The sequence below is a fragment of the Vombatus ursinus genome, unplaced genomic scaffold, assembly GCF_900497805.2.
Source record: "Vombatus ursinus unplaced genomic scaffold, bare-nosed wombat genome assembly UNPS02004577.1, whole genome shotgun sequence".
NCBI lineage: Eukaryota > Metazoa > Chordata > Mammalia > Diprotodontia > Vombatidae > Vombatus > Vombatus ursinus.
In genome coordinates this window covers 2571097-2593149 of record NW_020944355.1, presented here as the reverse complement: position 1 = coordinate 2593149, position 22053 = coordinate 2571097, and the positions used below count along the sequence as shown (strand labels likewise).

Genomic DNA, 22053 nt, shown 5'->3' with positions numbered 1-22053 from the left:
TTCTCCTCTCTGCAAAATTATGATATTTGACATTTCTATAACACTTTCAGAAGTGCAGAGCCCTTTACATATATTAACTCATTTCATCCACAGTTTGGGGAGGGAACTTTAAAAATAGATGAGGAGTAGTGGAAAAGAATGTAGAAAATTGGCTGCAAATTTACAGGCCTGCCAGAGAATTCAGTTCTCTTCATCAAACATTTATTTAGTCCCTACTATGTCCAAGGAACAGAAATAGGGGTGGGGGAAAGTACAGTGAAACCCAAAGGACTTGGGCCCCAGCCCTGAAGGAGGGGAGCGTCCATTGGCAGAATTACACACATAATAGAAGGATCCAGCCCAAGTGCTCGCTCACATATGCAGAAGAAGTGGTGATCCCTTTCAGCTGGGGGCTCCAGAGCAGGCTTCCTGGAAGGGGTGGCAGCAGAACCGGACTTGGAAATCCACGTCTTCTTCCTTCAGTAATAGGTGGGTAATGATAGATGAGGAAGGAGTGTGTCACCAGCAGAGGTGGGATGGGGCGGGATGTGATCAGGGAACCAGTTATGATTTAACTGTGATGTGATGGCCAGTCCAATTTGGCTGAAGCATTGCATAGAATGGAGATCTGGAAAGGAAAGGCTGTAAAAGCCTGATCACAGAGAAGCCTTCAGTGCCAGGCTGAAGCATTGGCATTTGATCCTAGAGGGAAGCACAAAAGAGGTTGGTGTAGGCCAATGATTAGGGCAGACCTCAGCCTCAGGACCACTGCATAATTGATTTTTATGATATTCTTTCTATTATTATGAAACTGATAAATCCAACATGAACATTTCCTTATAGAAAGAAGAATATATAAAGATATTTGTCTATGGCACAGTGGATCTACGTATAGCTTTTTTAAAATTAGTAATTAGCTTTAATACTGTAGTTCTAGTACTGCCCAGCGTGTCTGTGTACCTTTCTGAATTTCTGCTCTCAGAAAAACTGCGTTAGCAGTTGTGTGAAGGATGGATTAGAGAGGGGGGAGGCTAAATGCAGGGAAACTAGGAAAAAGGAGGCTGTTAACAGATGCAAGATGATGTGGGCTCGAACTAGGGAGCCTCCAGCAGGGTGAGTAGGGAGGAGAGAAGATGCATGAAGCATTTTGCAGTTAAAAATCAACACCTGTTGCCAACTGCTGGCTTGTGGAGGATAAGAGAGATGGAAGAGGTGAAGATGACCTGGGGGCCAGGAGGACGAGGGTACCTTGGACAGGGAGAAAACAGAGGCACTTAGAGATTGAGTGACAATCCAATGGTCACATAGCCAGTTAATAAATCCCTAAGTCAAAAACAAAACAAAACAAAAACAAAAAAACAAACCTATTCCATTGCTGCATGATCATTCTGAGCCTATTCCACTTAGCAAGGTTTTCCAGTCACTCTCTGCGGTGTTAATAATATTGGATCTCAGAAACCACGGCATGGGGATACTTTTTAAAGATTTACAAAGTGCTTTGTTTATAGAAACTATGGGAGGCTGTGATAAGAGTACCAACTGACAAGTACAGAAAAGGACAGAGAGGTTAGCATGTGTTGTTACAGTCACAGAGGGACCCCAACTCCAATTGACTAGGGCCCTTTTCCCATTCCCGCTCTCGTATGAACCACTGTTCTCAGTTCTACCTGGGAACTAGATCTCATTGGACCAGGGTGATTTTTCCCTCCAGGCATTTACTCTGGATTCTGGCTTTTTCTCCTCTCCTAGTGTCTTTTCCCCTCCTCTCTGTCTTTTTTTCCACGGTTGCTGATCTCGCTTTCCCCCAGGAGAGCACATTAAGACTACAGCTAAGGAGAGCTGGCATGTGCAGGATAGGATCCCATGTCCATACCTTAACTCCTCAAGAAAAGATCCACTGGGAGGAGCAGTGAAGAAATACTTGGATTAGAAATTCTCCAATTACTTGGAGCTCAAATGAAAGCTGCTAGATGTAGTTGATGTTGTTGTCCTGGTATTATTTTTAGCTCAAACATCCCATATTCTTGACAGAATTTTCATCAGTGGTTGTTCCCACTTTTTAATCATTTTCTAATATCCCTTGTTAAATAGATTGATTTCAAGCATTAGTAAACCTTGAAAAAATTAACTTCGTAATAAATGGAGGGATGGGGTTGATGGGAGTTCTTCCTTTTGGAGCTTTTGTCTCAAAGGTTGTATGGAAACAAGTTAATGCTATATCTAGTTTTTAGATAGTATATATTTCTGACTTCCTTTCATTTCAATAGATAATTATGCCATGCTTCTCACTCCCGTTCCTGTGAAGGTTAAGTGGATCTCAAGTTGATTTTTCCATGTTCCTCAACAATCCAACAGAACTGACATTTTATAATTCATGGATTTGGGGATTAAAATTTGGGTCAGTAATGTATTGCCTGAAAAGGTGAGAAAGTACAAGTTCTAATTGGGCTCCATTCTGACAGAAGATGATACATCAACTCCTTTCCCCACAGCCCTTGGTTTTTACTTTTCAGGGAACAAATTTTGTGTCAACAGAGCGCTTCTTAAATTGGAGGTTGTTCCCACTTTGTGGGAAATTTTAGATGGTCTTCTCGGACTGGCACCTGATCAGGGGTATCTTCTTTCTAAAGGGTTTTGCTTAAGTCACCATCCTCCCGGTTATATGCTGAAACAACTTTAAAAAATTTATATACATTTCTTTTAATGGACTCAGTGTGGGGATCTTGTTGATGAATGTAAAATCTCTCCAGTCAGAAAAGCATGAAAAGCATTAGATAGCTCTTTGGTTATATACATTTATATGGTTAATTTATAGCTCTTTCAAGCTGAATCCTAAGTTCACTTTTGTAAAACTGAGTAAAATAATAGTGCTGTAAGCACATAAACTTTAATATAACAATACTTTATGGATAATGCAAGTTAAAGGGCATGCTATACAACGTGTCCCAAAAGTCTTAGTGTAATTTTCAGCAGCTAAAAACTGCATTAATACTTTTGGGACATCCTGTATAATTAAGTGCTGAAGTCATTTTTAAAAACAAGTGCTCTGTGCCTGAAAATATTGTATATGAGTTCTGTTAGTGTTGTTGGCTTTTTTTTTATTTCCAGGTTAATCCCCCCCCCTTTTTTTTTAAACTTAATGTGTTATTTATTTATTTTTAACATTCTTTTCTTTTTAAATTTTAAGTTCTAAATTCTCTCCATCTCTCCTACCCCTCCCCCTCATACTGAGAAGGCAAGCATCATGAGATCAATTACACATGTGAAATCATGCAAAATATGTTACCGTATTAGCCATATTGCAAAAAAATCAGTAAATAAAGATAGTGAAAAAACTTCGAGTTCATCAGTTCTCTCTCTGGAAATGGATAGCGTTTTTTCAACATCAGTCCTTTGGAATTGCCTTGGATCACTGTATTGATCAGAGTAGCCACGTCTTTCACAGCTGATCATCTTGACCACATCGCTTTTACTGTGCACGGTGACCTCCCGGTTCTTCTCACTTTACTTTGCATCAGTTCATATAGGTCTTAACATGTTTTTTCTGAAATCACCCCCCCTTATCATTTCTTACAGCACAGTAGTACTCCATCATGATCAGATGCCATAACTCGTTCAGCCATTCCCCAATTGATAAACATCTCTTTGATTTACAGTTCTTTGCCACCACAGAAGGAGCTGATATAAATATTTTTGTACCTATAGGTCCTTTTCCTTTGTCTTTGATCTCTTTGTGAAACAGACCTACTAGTGGTATTGCTGGGTCAGAGAGTATGCACAGTTAGATAGCCCTTTAGGCATAGTTCCAAATTGTTTTTCAGAATGTTGGACCAGTTCACTACTCCACCAGTTTAATTATTGAGGATTTGTTGCGTGTTTTTTTTTTAATTCACATTAAGTGTCACAGTTTTAAAATGATATGTTTTGTTTTCCATTAACGATCTGTGGTAAAAAAAAAGATTTTGTTATTAATTTTATAGGGTTTTTAAAATAAATTTTTAAAGTTAATTTCAAACTGAACAAGTCAAATGAATTTGTGAATTTATTTTTAATAGAACAAGGAAAAATTCTTTAAGTAATTAATTTTAAATAAATTCTTCCCACTTGGCCCTACTAGTTTGTTCACTTTTCACAGGGCAGTGACCATTTTATCATTTCTCCCACAGCATGTAGCTTAGTAGCCTGCAAGTAGTTGACACTTAGTGAATGCCTGGAAGATTAAATGAACACATCAGCATGACGATGTCACCCACATGCTTTTCACCTCAAACCCTCTAGTAAATGGGACCTAGTATCGCTCTCCACCAGTGGCATCTTCTTTCCATAAAATAGTCACATGGAAGATAAAAGAAGGTCTGGGAGATGACAGTGTTCTCAGTTTTCTCATTCTAAGCTAAACCATTTCCAGAATTTTCCAGATTTGCCCTTGCTCTTGGTGCATGTACTCAGAGTCTGGTAGGATTTCAGTGAACACTTTCTGTTCTCATGAATTGTACACAGCTTCAAGGACAGTATTAGCAGGTGAAAAATTGTGTTATGTTAAATGGAGAGCTTGAAGTCTTGGCCTTTTTTATTATCTTTGGCTTTTTCACTGTGGAGTACAGATGTTGAGCTTTTAGAAATATGCAAACAGTTTAATACCTTGCATTGTAAACAGATTACAAGTAAATGACCTTGGAAAAGTGTTGTTGCCTGGTAAGTCCCTGGTATGACTGATTTCTCATTTTCTGTTTTATTTCATGAAGAGGGACTAGGAAAAAAAATTGGTTTGGTTGTTGGACTTGGGGTGGTTTTTTTTTTTTCAGGTCTATGCTGAGAAATGAGTAATTTTTTTTGTAGTTATGCCAATTTTTGAATATGATGAAAATATCTTTGAAACATGAGCATGCTTCAGATCCCCCAAAATCCAACCTACTTGTCAGATGTGGTCTCTTTCAGACATGGCCCTCAAAGAATGTGGGGGCCACTCAGATGGTGATCCTCTCTGAACCTCCAGATAGGTTGGTCCTCAAGTGACAAGGAAACACTCCTTACTGGGAGATTTTTTTCGTAAGTGTCGATTTATCCAAAGTAAATTTCTTTTGCCCTGTGCACACCTATATATGAAGCCATGATGATGGTTCAGCAGTGGTAAGAAGACAGGGGCATGATGATGTGATCCTTTGTCTGCTGTTTCAGACCAGTGGTATACTGAATAGCAAAATGTACAAAATATTCTCAATACAAATGATAAAACTGGAGAGGTTAACTTATGCAGTGGGTGACAGAATCAGAACCTAAAAAAGGTTTGAACAGGATCTAAAAAGGTTTGGGTTGGACCTCATAAGGTTAAAATCAAAGATCATAAATGTCAAGTCCTGCACTTAGGCTCAAAAAATCAGCTTCCCAAATGCATGATAGAGGAAATGAAGCTTGGTAGAAGGTTATATATGAAAATAAATAAACTGCCTTGGTAGTTTTAGTTGATGGCAAGCTCAATGAATTAGTTAGTGGGATGTTATAGCCCTTTGCCTCCCTCCACCCTCCCCCCAAAAAAAAGCCCCAATAATTCTAGTCTACATTAACAAAAGTATATTGTAGCGGATGAGTGAGATGATAGGCCTCCTAAGAGATCTTCCTCTGGTTGTATACAGTGTCTCATCTCTCATGCTCTCTTTCTAAGAACGTTTGTGACTTTTTAGTGGTGGTGGTGGGAAGGGGTTTGCTTTCATGTAAATGCTGTTGCTTTAAATGCTTCCTGCCTGTACAGTATTGTTGAATCCGGATTGATTAGACATTTCCCAAATAAAATTCTCTGATATTTCTACACTATAAAAATGTTGTATAGAAATGACAGCATCCATCTTACGTTGTAAGAAATGCCTTGGGATGTGGCATTGTGTTTTCTTCCTTAACACAAACTTACAGCTTTGCGAAGAGTGCCAGAGACCAGTATGAAAAGTTGTTCACCATGCACAACAACATGATAAAACTCTACGACAATCTTGGCGAGTACTTCATTTTTGACACCAAAACGGTGGCAATCGACGAGTTCTTCGGTGACCTCAGCAGCTTCCGCACCTTGTTTCTGGTGAGTAAGACGTGGCCTGTATGTTCTGTAGCCCTGCACGTTTTGTTTGGTCAAACTTTCCACCAAAACTCTTCTAATGGATGGAGCCTATTGATTGCATTGATTTCATGTTCTGTTGCTATAACAGGCAATGACAGGGAGTCTTATGAATATGACATGGATAAAATTGTTTGCTGGGTGAATATATAATGAGGCCTAAATGAATTAGCTTCAACTTAAGCTATACACTGGAGGTGATTTTTTGAAATCTGATATAAAATGGATGAATTGTTTCTTTAATGGTTCAGATTCTTACAGAGCATAATATTTTAATGTAACTTAACTAAAAAATTAATATCTACAATCTTCTTTCATCGAATACATTGAAAGTTCATGATTTATGAATGTTTCTTGCGTGGCATAAAATGAGAATCTGATGTTGAATTGAACCATGGAAATGACATCGAGTCCCCAAAGATCCTTTCACAGTTTAGGGGGAATGGGAGGAAAGGTGTATTATACTTGGCACCGGGAGTAATTGGCAGCAATAATAGGGTATGGGCAGCGGGAGTCTAAGCTATTATCTTGGGGGGGGAAAAGTCCTGTTAGGGAAGAAATGGTATTATGTCCTAGAGGTCTTCATTACCTTTCCAATATTCCACCCATTTGATGGTACTGCCTTTCAAATTGTGTGAACACATCTATTCTTCTCAGCATCAGCCAATGTTCATAGGTATAAAATGAATTTTGATGATTCAAAGCCTTCCAAAGAGATGATCTTAATTATGTGTCAGTTACTTGGCAGCTAGGTGGTTGCAGGAGTCCAGGTGAGTGGGAGTAAGGGCCTGTTCTATTATGGCAGTATTGGGAATAAAGAGGAAAGAAAACATGTGAAAGATGCTGTTGGTTGAGAATAACGTGGATTGTGTAACTATTTAAATATGAGGAATGAGAGACCCCAGAGATTGAAAATAATCCCTGTGGTTTGAACATCAGAGCCTGAGTGAACAGTGGTACCCCCCCCCCCCCGAGAGTAAGGAGACAGAAGCTTGATTATGGTAGTTGAAGATATGGGAGTGAATGGAAATTGCACAGGGAAGGAGAACTCAAGGATCAAGGACACAAACTTGGGGATGCCCTCCCATTGTGAGGGTTTGGGCTGAAGAGGAGCAGGTCAGACAGAGCAAACTGATGATTTGAGAAGTAGATGGTGATCTAGGAAAGTGCACGTTTTCTGAAATCAAGGGAAGTGATAGGGAGCTACTGAAGTTTGTTGAGTAGGTGAGTGACGTGGTCATAACCTGTGCTTTAGGAAACATAATAATACAAATATTATCTCATTTGATCCTTGCAACAATCCTGGAAGGTAGGTGCTGTTATTATTCCCTTTTTTCAGTTTAGGAAGCTGAGGCAAACCAAGGTTAAATGACTACTCAGAATCACACCGCTTGAGAGTGTCTGAGGCTGGATCTGAACTCAGATCTTCCTTGCACTAGGACCAGCACTCTATCCACTGAACCACCTAGCTGCCAAGTAATTGGCACATAATTAAGATCATCTCTTTGGAAGGCTTTGAATCATCAAAATTCATTTTATACCTATGAACATTGGCTGATGCTGAGAAGAATAGATGTGTTCACACAATTTGAAAGGCAGTACCATCAAATGGGTGGAATATTGGAAAGGTAATGAAGACCTCTAGGACATAATACCATTTCTTCCCTAACCACTTTGTCTCTACAGAAGTTATAGAACCTCTCTCTGAAATATGGACCACTATTGTTAGACACCCTCCCTCCCCATAAAATGTTCTTAGGTCCTTAGTTTTTCACTGTGTGTTCCCTCCCCCCCTCACACCCCCCTCCATTATGTGCTTTGGAGGGAAAGCCTTCAGTGGTCTTTACTTAATTAGCATTTCCAAAGATAGTCACTGAGTCAAAGAAATATAAACAGAAACAGCCTGAAGGAGAAGAGAAAGTCAGCTTTAAGAGCTTTTTCTAATTTAGTTCTTTCTTTTCCTCTCAGCTGCCTTCTCACTGACACCCACTTTCTTCCTTCTTGCCTTCCTTTTACAGGAAATAGTTTCTAAATGCTAGAGCCACCTTGAAGTGACCAAGCTAATAATCTGACTTAGCACCCAGGGTAGGTAGGGTCTACAAAATGGACAAGAGACACTGATCTCCTCTAAATAGCTGTTAATCAAACGTCCAGAGGGCCCCAAGCTGGCAGGCCCCCTACAAGCAGCCAGACGTTTGTAAAAGACACCTTGACTTGACAAGGTGATATTTCCCAAGGTAGGTCTTGGTGGAGGCTCTTTCTCCTCTTCGGGTGAGGAAATCGATTACGAAGTCTCTTAGCCTTTTGAAATAAAGCTATATGAACTCTAAGGCTCCTTATGAATAGGGATCATCTTACTCTTTTTACTCATACCTCTAGTGTCTGGCCCAGAGTTGATACTTAATAAACATTTGTTTATCAATAAGTTAATTACAAGTAAAAGAATAATATGGGGACAGCTAGGAGGCACATGGCTAGAGCACCAGCCCTGCAGTCAGGAGGACTTGAGTTCAAATCCGGCCTCAGATGCTTGACATTTACTAGCTGTGTCACCCTGGGCAAGTCACTTAACCCCATTGCCTAGCCAAAAAACAAAACAAAGAATAGTATGGCGCTTACAATGGTTGCATCTTCCCCATGAGTGCCAAGATCCCAAAAGACAGAAGACTTGAAATTCCCAGAAGGTAGCATTTTCTTGGTGTACAGTTTGTTGGATCACAGGAGTGCTGAGAGAGGAGCCTCCCCGGAGAATGTCATCTTGGGAGATGTTGTGCTTCAAAACCGAAATGAACCACACTACAAGAGAGGGCCCTCAGTCGAAGGGGAAACAGCCTCTTGATGATGGCCCAGTTGGAAGTCATCCGATGTGGGTGAAATTAGGAGCAATTCACATTTGGTAGTCTTTAATACATAAGGATTTTGAAATATTGTAAAAGGTGAAGGTACCTGAAATCAGAATAATATTTAATGTAAGAAATTAGGAATATGTATTTCTTTATTCAATGTTAGGGATTTGACTTTTGCTACCTAGCTTCTCAGTTCCTTCCATTATGTTTTGAGGTTGACACTATCCATTAATAACATATTTCCATTAAACATGTAGCTGAGAGTGGGGCCCAAACTGTAATGCATGTGCTCAATACACATGTGATTTTCCTCTATGCTTCTGTTAGTCTATCATTTCAGGTGGTTGATTGCACAAATAGTCTTTCTTTTTCTTTTGAGATTTTGGGAATAGAATATTCATTGTCAGTGAACCTTACATGTTTCACTACCGTGCAGTATCTTGCTTAGGCATTAAAATTAATTTTAGCTGTTGGGAGAGTGTTCAAGGAAAGTATTATACTTTACTAGCTTTTATGGATCAAAATAAATTATTGAAAATATACTTTTCCCTCTCTTTTACATATTCAGATTCCTGTTGCTTCTGTTTTTATTTATAATAAAAATATAAACAGTAATAAAAATAAAGATAATAATAATGATGATAGCTAGCATTTATTTCACACTTTAAGGTTTTCAAAGTGCTTTACAAATATCTCATTTTTATCCTCACAACAACCCTGAGAGGTAGTTATTATTACCTTCTTTTTAGCTATTATTATCTTCATTTTCCAGATGAGGAAACTGAGGCAGGCAGCAGTTAAATGACTTGCCTAGGGCCACACAGCTAGTAAATGTCTGAGGCTAGATTTGAACTCGGGCCTTCCTGACTACAAGTCCAGCACTGGTCTACCAAGTTGAACAGTATTTTATACAAGTGCTCAATACGTATTTGTTGAGTAACTGTCCTTATATAGTTTCTTGATTGCTGTTAATGTCATCAGTGAGTTTTTTAGCCTTCTTTTGTTTGTTGAAAAGCGCCTTCTTAGAAATAGTGTTTCCATTATATTTAAGGCAGCTGAGCAAGTAAATCCCCCCACCACCACCAAAGAGGTGCTTACTAGTGTTCAGTTCTGAGTAGCTTAGTTCTTTTGAAAGCCCTCTGGCGATGACATGGCTTGGCCAACAGGCTTCCGTGCTTCCTGTGACCATGAGCTTCTCCAAAGTGGAATAGGTTGGATGGGGCAACATCTATTGCCAGGCTGATCCTGGAAGCTTCCCAGCCACATAGAGTGTGCTTATGCCTTGCTGACGTAGCCTCCAGAAACACCATGTCACAATGTGTTGTTGGAGTTTGACTTCAGTCAGGTTAACAAATAAGCTCAAACTTGAGTTTGAAATTTTTCTCAGAGTTTTTAAAGATGGTTTCAAATACTATCTTCTGAGATCTAGAAAAACATCAGATCTGTAAAATATTTGGCTTATATCCCTTAGCAAAATGAGGTCAGAAAATCATGCAGCTCTCTCTTCCTAGGTTGTCATTTGGTCTCTCTCATCCTTGCTCCATCCTCCCTCCTTAACTCAGTGTGTTTTGAAGAGATATTAACTGGTCCAGGCTCTTAGAAGACTCGCAATGCTTTGCAGAGGCAGTTTCCCAAATGATTTCTCAGTGTTCTGAAGGTGTTACTGCACTTCACAGACAGTCGTTTGTATACGTGGAGGAATAAGCTTATTAAAACTTAACAAACTTTGTTCATTCGTATAAGAGGAAAAAGTGCAGGTAATTGAGTGCATTTGAGACACTTTGGATGTTATTCAGTGATCTTACCTAAAATACAAACTTTCTCATGTCCAAGCCCAGAAAATTCTTTAATCTGGAACACCCTTGGTTAAAGAGTCAGTGAGTACCTATGAATTGTTCATCTAAGTCTGGGTATATCTTCCCAAAAATAATTATTTCTAGATTCCAGATTGATAACATTACTACCTGAATCCATCAGCTAAGAAAACGTAACGTTACAACACTTCAATTATCCCCTTATTGACTTGAGATTACAACTCTATGTGTAAATGTGTGTATGTGTGCAAATATATGTGTGTGTATATCCTGAAAACAAGATATATATATATATATATACACACACACACACACACACACATATATATATATGTACTGTGTGTATACACATACATGCACACGTGCATGTCACTGTATTCACAAAATAACAGAATTGCAAAGTCGAAAGGGACCTAGCAGCCATATAGTCTAACCCATACTCCCAAAGAATCTCGTCTTGACCATCCCTGACCAGTTGTCATCCTGCCCGTTCCACTTTGGGATAGCTCGAATTAAAAAAAAATGTTTCCTGACATCAAGCCTTTATTTGTATCTTTATTTGTATTTTCCACCCATTACTTCCAGTTCTTCCATCTGTGACCAAACAGAATGAGTCTCATCTTCCCGCTACAAGACAACCTTTCAAGTATTTGAAATCAACAGTCTTGTCTCCTCTGATACTTGTCGTTTCCAGGCCCTCCAGCCAATCCTCATGACATGAACTCAAGGTCCTTCACCTTCTGGGTTGCCCTCCTCAGGGCACCCTCTACCTTGTTTAATGTTTTTTTTTTCCTAAAATGTGGTGTCTATGAAACATACTTCTTCCCTAACTTACCAGGATGGTTATGGTGGTTGAGATGACCAGACCATCAGTGTATTTTCTTAGTCATGTTCTACCATCCTTGCAGAGTTCTTGTCTCATAAGTTATGTTTCAGTCTGTTTGGGAAAACCAAACTGGCCTGCCTGCTTATCATCCCAAACATGTGCCCTGTGCCTGCCTACCTCCCTGTCTTTCTCCAAACTATTTCCTCACTGGTCTTTAAAGCCCATACGAAATGGCACCTCCTCTCTGAAGCTTTCCTTGACACCTGCCCCATTTACCAATGACTTTTCTTGCTTTGGACATCACAAAGCATTTTTTCTGTACTTGATTTATACCATTTTATATTGCTATGTATTATAGTTATCCATCTGTTTTATATTCCTTTCTTCTTCCCCCACCTCTCCTAGTGCCTAGCACATAGTCGGTGCCTATGAAAGGTCTGCTGAAATGAACTGCTTTCATCAGAGCCAGAATTAGGAAGTTGAAACAAGACTTTGAGCTGACCCTTGGACTTCAAAAGTGCATTTATGCTGGCGTAATTCCCCAGAGTGTCACATTTGACACTAGGCTTATGGCTGATGAGCCAGTTAGTCACAGGATTAAGGTAGAGAAGAATTCAGGGAAGAGATATAGAAACATATTAGAGGCAAACAAAGGCACCATTTGTGATTTACGAAGGATATTCCTTCATTGCTTCTTAATTTGGCTTTAACAAATTTTCACTTTTCCCGTGCAATATACCTTTAGATAATGAGGATTAATTAGGTTGTAATAAAGCTTAAATAATATGGGCCCAATCATTTTAACTTTATTTGTGACTACCTGGCATTCCCTGAAAACTTACTTATTCACAAAGCACTTTGAGAAAAGAATCTGAGCTGAAATGCAATGAGTCACCAAATTGGGTGACAAGAGGCCGCTGGAGTGGAGAACAAGCTGATGTTGGAAGCACAAAAGGCCTGGTTTCAGATTCTGCCTCTAACACATACTGACTGCCTCTGGGCCAGTCACGTATCCTCTCCATACTTTAGCTAACTCTCTTAGACTGTGAGTTAGTTGCCAAACAGCTGCCAAATTGCATTGGTAGTGGGAGTTTCTTCATCTGGGCGTTTCCGCTTCCAGTGATTTCCTAGATCCAACCCTTTTATCCTATCCCTACTATGTGCCATGCGATGTTCTAAGTGCTGGAGATAGAAAAACAAAAACAGAAAACTTCCCTAGCTCTTAGGTATTCTGTTGAGGGAGAGAACACATAAGTACTTAAGTCCCTTGAGAATAAATACAAGGTAAGGAGGAGGGACAATACCAGCAGTATTGGTTTTGTGCAGAAGGTTCTTGAGCTTTGTGTTACCGGAAGCTAGGGATTCAGAGAGACAGAGTCAGTTGAGGAGGAAGTCCAGCTGGGTAGAGGATAGATTTTTATTCAAACATGACTGTATTCTTTTAAAGACATAATGCCAGTTAATAGCTTCTGCATTTTATTTTACTCTTTTCATTGAGCCAAACATACGTCCTCTTTTTTTCTGCTAACATCAACATCATTCATATTTGTTTTAAAGAGAATGGCCTAACATTTGGGCTCTAACTATACATACTGGAGAAACAAAGTGGTTGAAAAAGTCATGTTGCTCAGATTGATATGCCGTTGGAGGAGCAGCCCATTGAATTAGGAATTTTAGACAGGTGGAACAGATGAACAGTTGCCCTGGTCCATGTTGAACAGGAGATGTGGAAATGACCGGGTTCCATTCAGGAAATCATGCAGCCTTTTGATGATCTCAGGCTTCTTGCTCGTCCTTTTACCACCATGGTTATCCTGGAGAGGTTATAAGATTGTATAAATCATGGGAATATTGGTTTCTAAAGGATCACAAGTGCAGTTGACTCAAAGGGTGATGAAAAGATGCCTAGTGTTTGTGTATACTGACTGACCAGTGATAACTTCAGCTCAAGAAATGACATAAAAGCAATTATCAAGGACATGGAAGATGAGAAAAGAAAGTATACTGGCCAGATAGCGAAAAGGATGGAAACTAATACACAGCAAAGAGTTAAGCAAAATCCAATCTCACCAAAAGAATAAAAGTAATAATTAAAGCCTACAAATAAGAAGGATGTTAAACATGTGTTTTCTATTTCTCTGGTCATGATTAAAAACAAGACATCCAAATAGTTACTTATTTCTAATGAGATCACAACAACAAGACAGTGATGTAGATTAAAAACAACACTGAGCCATGCCTAAAAATACAGTGTAATTACATTGGGGCTTGCCAGCTCTTCTGAACACATGTGGTCCCTCCACAAAGTTAATGATAAATTATACCTGAACATCAGAAAGAAGTAACTTTATGTAGAACTTAGTATGGGTATAGCTGGCCATTTTCTTTTTTTATTTAGTATTTTATTTTTCCCCAGTTAGATGTAAAGACAATTTTTAACATTTGTTTTTAAACCTTTGAGTTCCAAGTTCTCTCCCTTCCTCCCTCCCCACCCCACTCACCCACATTGTAAGGCAAGCGATTCAATATAAGTTATACATGTGTAGTCATGCAAAACATATCCATGATAGTCATGTTGTGAAAGAAAACATTGATAGAAAAAGCTCAAGAAAAATAAAATTAAAAAAGTATCAGTTCTCTGGGGATGGATAGCATTTTTCATCATAAGTCCTTCAGAGTTGTGTTGGATTGTTGTATTGCTGAGAATAGCTAAGTCATTCACAGCTGACCTCTTACACTATTGCTGTTACTTTGTACACAGTGCATTTCACTTTACATCAGCCCATTCAAGTCTTTCCAGGTTTTTCTGAGAGCATCCTGCTCATCATTTCTTATAGCACAATTGCATTCCATCACAATCATATACCACAAGTTGTTCAGTCATTCCCCAATTGATGGGCTTCCCCTCGATTTCTAATTCTTTGCCCCCGGAAAGGAGCTGCTATAAATATTTTTGTGCATATAGGTCCTTTTCCTTTTTGTTATTTATCTCTTTTGGGATACAGACCTAGTAGTGGTATTGCTAGGTCAAAAGGTATGCTTGGTTTTATAGCCCTTTGGGTAGCTGGCCATTTTTAATGGTCTTGCTATATTGGTCAAAGATATTGATCAATAATAAAATGTCTCTTATGGACTGTACCTAAAGACCTCTGAGAGTAAAGGCAGAAAATCAGGTCCATGATGCCAGCTTCTGAAATCAGAGGTCTTTCTGCATCCTCTTTTACTATTATATATGTTTTCTACTATATTTTTTCACCTTTGTGTTTTATATTTGATTAAAAATTTAGTTAGGTTTTTTGTTTTTCCATGCTAAGTTCAGAAGTGAACAACCATCTATTCTTTTTTTTTTTTTTTGAGCAAATGAGCTAATTGTTTCTTATTGTGGTCAAAATTGCACATTTCTGAATTATCACCTGCTGTTATGATTGACAACTGTCCTGAGCAATGACACTATCATTTTGCATTATTTACAACAATAGGTACTATAATGAGTGATCAGTGTAACTTTCAAATTATTTTTTCTGTCTGACCATATTTTTAATACTCTACTTTTTGGTGCCCAATGTGAAATGGCCTGAATTGGCAAGTAAAATTTGCAGTATGTCAGTTATTAAAAACATTAATTTGGCACCTGGAGATTTTAAAAGAATAAATTTTCTTAGAGCATTTCATCTCTCTTCATTGTTCTCATCACAACATGACATCTCTATCCACAGAAGAGTAAGTTTCTTGAGGATATGGACCTCCCTGACCGTGGTTCCCCCAGATGTCGTCCCCTATTAAGATCTAAGCTCCTGGAGGGCAAGAACTGGTATGCTTGTATGTATTTGTAACCCAGGTCTTAACATAGTGCCTCACTCACAGTAAACACTTAATAAATGGCTTTTCATTCACTATCAGCATGCAGTGTTCTGAGGCAAAATTAGAATATGGGGCTTACTGATTAGGTTCGTCATTCTATCTGCTCTACCCCAATGTCTCTCACATGACTTCTGTGTGTATATATTGTATCAGCCTAATGGAGTATAAGCCCCCAACTCATTGAAGGCAGGGAATCTTGGATTTGGTCTTTCTATGTCCACAGCCTGACGGTGCCTAGCACATACCAGGCTCTTGAAAACTGTTTGACAAATTGAATGAAAAGTTTAGAAGGAGATTTCATAAGTAATTGTGGCCTGGTTGGAATGTACAATGTGAGCAATGTCAAATAAAGCTGGGCAATGAAGTTGTATCCTTATTTTATATATCCTTCAATGCTAGGAATGAAAGTTTGTACTTCAGTCTACAAGGAGGATTTCTGCAGGGTTCTGCATAGAGAAGTGATGTGATCCAAGCAAATATATTTTAAATACTTACACAGTGAAGGAGAGGAGATATTGAAAAAGCAAGAGACCAGGAACAGGAACTTCAGTTAGATAGCCATTCAGATATTCTAGATGAGAAGCAGTAAGGGCCTGAAGTAGGATGTTTTCAGTGGAAATCAACTGGTGGGGGCAATGATGATGATAATTATAACAACAGTAATGGGAATAATAATATTTATGGAATGTTTAGTAGGTACTGTCCTAAGTACTTTAAACTTATTATTTTATTTGTTCATCACAACAACCCCGGGAGGTAGATGCTATTATTATCACCCCCATTTTACTGATAAGGAAACTGAAGCAAACAGAGGTTGGGTGACTTGCCCAGGGTCACTTTCCCAGAAGTAGATTTAAGAGAGATTTTGGAAATTGAATCAAAAGCACTTGGCAACTGATTGGATGTGAGAGGGTGAGGATGGGGCAAGGGGTGAAGGCAACACTGAGGTTCCAAGCCTAGTTGACTACCGTCAATAGAAGTAGACATTTCTGCTTGGTATTCTGCACTGGAGCTAAGACCCTTTCCACTTGACCACCTCCTGTTTTGATTCATTTCCTTTGCTTTTCTGACATTTCTCTCCACGTTTTGTTTTTTTTTAACATTCCTGGTCAAGCCTCTGGCAGACTCAATTCTCAATTAATAGTCTTGATAATAATAATAATAATAACTTTCTATCTGTTACGTTTAAGACTTCACCTATAGCCTTTGCTTATATACTTGGCTTTAATATCTTGGTTGCACCTTGATCAATACCATTGTTTTTCAAAGACCTGAGTCCACTTCCCTGGCCCCTTCTCTGACATGAGCCAATTGAAAGAGGGGAAAGAAGATGACCTCTAAGCTCCTTTCTATCTCCCAGATTCTGTCACTCTATAAAGATAGAAAAAGTCTTAGGTGATGTAGACTATGTAGAAGGATGGATTGTTATGAGGACAGAGGGCCAATAGTGTCAAAGTGGTGTTGACAATCAAGGAATCTGCCCATCCATTTCCTTTCCATCATAATTTGAAAAGTTTTAGAAGAGAACAAGAGACATCATCAGGGAAAAACAGAGTTAGGAAGCTTACGGAGTAATTACGGAAAAACTCAAAGATGTAGGAACATTTGTTAACACTAGAATGGATGTTCTGTAGGTCTAAATGGAAAGGATTCATGACAAGGCCAACGGTCTAGTGGATCTAAAAGGGAGAAGGGCTCATCGGGATGGTAATGAAACAGCACAGGTGAGGGCTTGTGCCCAGAGTGGTTATTATAAATAGTAGGAATGAAGAAGTTAAGGTGGAGGGACAGATTAGTGAGAAAGAAGAGGTACAATACTAATCAGTGGCACAATTCCAATTATAGGGTTGGGAAAAGAGACTGATAGGATCCCTTACTTCTTCCCACACACATCAAAAGAGAGACACCATAGAGGGGAAAAACAGTAATCCTCCACCCCATCCCCTTCTTCACACACACACACACACACACACATACACACACACACACACACCCCAGAAGATAAAATATTTAAGTTTTAAATTAATAAAATTGAACAGTGTTCACACAATTAAAAATTGTTGTTTGGTCATATCTGAGTCTTCATGACCCCATTTGGGGTTTTCTTGGCAAAGATAGTGGAGTGATTTGCCATTTCCTTCTCCAGCTCACTTTATAGGTGAGGAAAATGAGGCAAACAGGGTGAAATGACTTGCCCAGGGTCACACAGCTGGTGCATGTCTGAGGCCAGATTCAAACTCAGAAAGATGAAGCTTCCTGATTTCAGGTGCTCTATCCACTTTGCCACCTAGCTGCTCCCCAATTAAAAATAGCATAGAGTAACTGAATCAACTAAAGTACCAAAAGTAACCAAGCCAGAAAAAGAATCCACATGAGTTAATCCTATAAGACATCCTCAGATCGATAAATGGCAAATTAAAATCATCAAAGCTTAGCAATGCTAAGAAAATCACAGGACCAAATAAGAGATAAAGGTATTTTAAGCATCAGTGGAAGAAAATTAAGAATTAACATATATAAAAAAGGAAGAAATGATGAGGGAAATGACTAAAATGCCAAATACGTTAGAAAACATCAAAAAATTCATAGAAATAATGGATAATAGACAGTACTGTAGAAGAGGGAAGAGCAGCAAGAAACACATGCTGTTGAGCAGCTAAGATTCAGGTTTCCAAAGAATCACTGAATTAATCAAACTGTTGGCAAAAAAAAAAATATCTCAGAACTAAGTAACAGATCTGAACAAGAGATCTTGATGTTATGATGACATTATAACATTCCACTGGACCTTAGGAAAATTAAAGAACAGGGATGCCATCATTCATAAAATTGTCATAAAATATTTCCATGGATTGGCAAATAGAACCAGTCAAATAAAAATGGAGAGAATCCATAGGATCCTGAAAAGAACATGCCGAGATACATCCTAGTCAGACTCCAGCATGACAGTGATAAGGGGAAAAATACCACAGGGTGCCGAGAAAAAAGGGTAGAAATCACTTAGCAAGGTAGAATAGTTCAGATCACAACACAATTTTTGAGGAGGAGTGCAGAAATTAGAATGAAAGAATTAAAAATTTAAGAAGCTTGATCCATGAACCAAGAATTATATACCCAGCAAAACTCAGCAGGCTTTATGTAGGCAAGTGTTAGAAATCTGAGAAGTATACAGAACTTTGAAAAGGTTACATGGAGGCATATCCACTTCAAGGAATTCTTTGAACAACAAATAGGGCTTTTAGCCAAAAAGATAAGTATTTAAAACACCCAAGATAAAACCTTTGCTAACCAATTATGTGAACCCTCTGGGTATCATATTGGCTAAGTCATTAAAATTTTCAGAAGGGTGTTTCATAAAAATATAGGGGAAGATGGCAGAGAAAAGGCAGCAACTTGCCTGAACTCTCCCCATAACTCTTCCAAACACCTTGAAATAATGCCATAAAACAATTCCTAGAGCAACAGAACCCACGGAAGGATGGGGTGAAATAATTTTCTAGCCAAAGGCAGCTTAGAAGGTTGGCAGGAAAGGTCTGTTGCACCTGGGTGAGAGTGAAGTACAGTCCAGTGCAAGCTGCTCCTCGTCACAGTTCTAGGGCAGAAAAGACCAAATCACAGGCCAGGAGACTAGTAAACACACCTGTCCTCTTATCATACCTCCTTGAAAGAACTGAAAACTTATAGGTCCCTAGAAGCATCTCTGAAAATAGGTGCACAAAACCCCTGAAGCTTGGGACAGTGCACCCTCCACCCTGGAAGCAGAGCCCTACTTTAACAAAGAGTTAAAAGTCAAGTAACAGACTGGGAAAATGATCAAACAACAAAAAAATTTCTGACCATAGAAAGTTACTATGGTAACAAGGAAGATCAAAACCACACTCAGAAGAAGATAACAAGGTCAAAGCTCCTACATCCAAAGCCTCCAAGAAAAATATGAATCAGTCCCAGGCCATGGAAGAACTCAAAAAGGATTTTGAAAATCAAGTAAGAGAGGTAGAGGAAAAATGGAAAGAGAAATGAGAGTAATGCAAGAAAATCATGGAAAAAAGAGGTTACAGGTTGGTAAAGGAGACACAAAAACATACTGTAGAAAATAACACCTTAAAAAACAGACTAAGGGGCAGCTAGGTGGCGCAGTGAATAGAGCACCGGCCCTGAAGTCAGGAGGGCCTGAGTTCAAATCCGGCCTCAGGCCAAACAAACGCTTGACACTTACTAGCTGTGTGACCTAGGGCAAGTCACTTAACCCCAATTGCCTAACAATAAATAAATAAATGAATGAATGAATGAATGAATAAATAAATAACAGACTAGGCCAAATGGTAAAAGAGGTTTAAAAAAAAAAAAAAAGCCAATGAGGGGAAGAATGCCTTAAAAAGCAGAATAGGCCAAATGGAAAAAGAGGCACAAAAACTCACTGAAGAAAAAAAACTCCCTAAAAAGTAGAATTGGCCAAATGGAAAAGGAGGCATGAAAGCTCATTGAAGAACATAATTCCTTAAAAATTAGAATTAAGCAAATGAAAGCTAATGACTATGAGAAACCAAGAAACAATAAAACAAAACCAAAAGAATGGAAAAAATACAGGACATTGTGAACTATCTTATTGGAAAAACAACTGACCTGGGAAATAGATCTAGGAAAGATTATTTAAAAATTATTGGGCTACCTGAAAACCATGATAAAAAAAAAGAGAGCCTAGACATCATCTTTTAAGAAATTATCAAGGAAAACTGCCCTGATATTCTAGAACCAGAGAGTAAAATAGAAATTGAAAGAATCCACCAATCACCTCCTAAAAGAGATCCCCAAAGGGAAACTAGGAATATTGTAGCCAAATTCCAGAGCTCCTGGGTCAAGGAGGAAATATTGCAAGCAGCCAGAAAGAAACAATTCAGGTATCGTGGAGCCATACTCTGGATAACACAAGATTTAGCAGCTTCTATATTAAAGGATTGGAGGTCTTGCAATATGATATTCCAGAGGGCAAAGGAGCCAAGATTACAATCAAAGATCACCCACCCAGCAAAACTGAGTTTATATTCCTACGTAGGAAGATTATACTTGTAACTCATAAGAAATTTCTCATTATTAGGGCAGGTGTAAGTTGAATATAAAGGGATATCTAAAAATATATATAATTAAGGGGCGAGAGAGGAATGTACTGGGAGAAGGGAAAGGGAGAGGTAGAATGGGGTAAATTATCTTACATAAGAGGCAAGAAAAAGCTTTTACAGTGAAGGGGAAGAGGAGGGGGGATGTGAGAAGTGAGTGAACCTTACTCTCATCAGAATTGGCTCAAAGAAGGAATAAGATATACGCTCAATTGGATAAAGAAATCTATCTTACCCTACAGGAAAGTAAGAGGGGAAGGGCATAAGGAAAGGGGGTGGTGATAGAAGGGAGGGCAGATGGGGGGGTAGTCAGCAGCAAAACACTTTTGAGGAGGTTCAGGGTAAAAGAGAGGAGGTGGGGGGAGATACAGTTAGCAGTTGTAACTGAAAAAAGTTTTGAAGCAAGCTTTTCTAACAAAGGCTTCCTTATTCAAATATATAGTCAAATTCATAAAATAAGAGCCATTACTCAATTGATAAATGATCAAAAGATATGAACAGTTTTCAGATGAAGTAATCAAAGCTCTCTCTCGCTATATGAAAAAATACCCTAACTCACTATTGATTGGAGAAATGCTAATTAAAAGAATTCTTAGGTACTACCTCATACCTATTAGATTGGCTAATAGGACAGAAAAGGAAAATGACAGATGTTGGAGGGTATATGGGGAAAATGAGACACTACTGCACTGTTACAGTTGTGAACTCATCCAACCATTCTGTAGAGCAATTTGGAACTGTGCCCAAAGTGCTATAAAACCATGCATACCCTTTGACCTAGCAATACTGCTGCTTGGTCTGTATCCCAAAAGAGATAAAAAAAGTAAAAGGACCTATATGCACAAAAATATTTATAGCAGCTCTTTTCTGGTCACAAAGAATTAGAAATTGAGGGGATGTCCATCAATTGAGCAGTGACTGAACAAGTTATCATATGTGATTATGATGGAATACTATTGTGTTGTACGAAATGACGAGCAGGATGCTCTCAGAAAAACCTGGAAAGACTTGCAAGGGCTGATGCAAAATGAAATTACTGTGTACAAAGTAACAGCAATATTGTAAGATGATCGGTTGTGAATGACTTAGCTATTCTCAGCAATACAACGATCCAAGAAAACTCTGAAGGACTTACGATGAAAAATGCTGTCCATCTCCAGCAAAAGAACTGATGGTGTCTGAATAAAGATTGAGGCATACTTTTTTTACTTTATTTTTCTTGAGATTTTTCGGTATATATTTTCTTTCACAACATGACTAGTATGAAAATGTTTTGCATGACTACACCTATATAGTCTATATTGAATTGCTTGCCTTCTCAATTGGGGGTTGGGGGTGGGGAAGGAGGAAGGGAGAGAATTTGGAACCTAAAATTTTAAAAACAAATGTTAAAAATTGTTTTTACATGTAACTAGGGGAAAATAAAATACGAAATACATTTTTTAAAAAACAATAAAGAGGAACAGTGCAAGAATAACCCAGGAGTGCTTGTGTGTGTGTGTGTGTG

General features: G+C 38.6%; 1 protein-coding gene across 1 annotated transcript in view; it reads left to right on the top strand.

Annotated features, from left to right (window-relative positions):
* Window positions 1-22053, top strand: part of DIAPH2 (diaphanous related formin 2) — a 770217-nt gene that overhangs the window by 536862 nt on the left and 211302 nt on the right. Inside the window, exon 25 of the mRNA XM_027838327.1 lies at window positions 5885-6049. Within this exon, the coding sequence (XP_027694128.1) occupies window positions 5885-6049 (165 nt within the window). The remainder of the gene's footprint in view (window positions 1-5884; window positions 6050-22053) is intronic.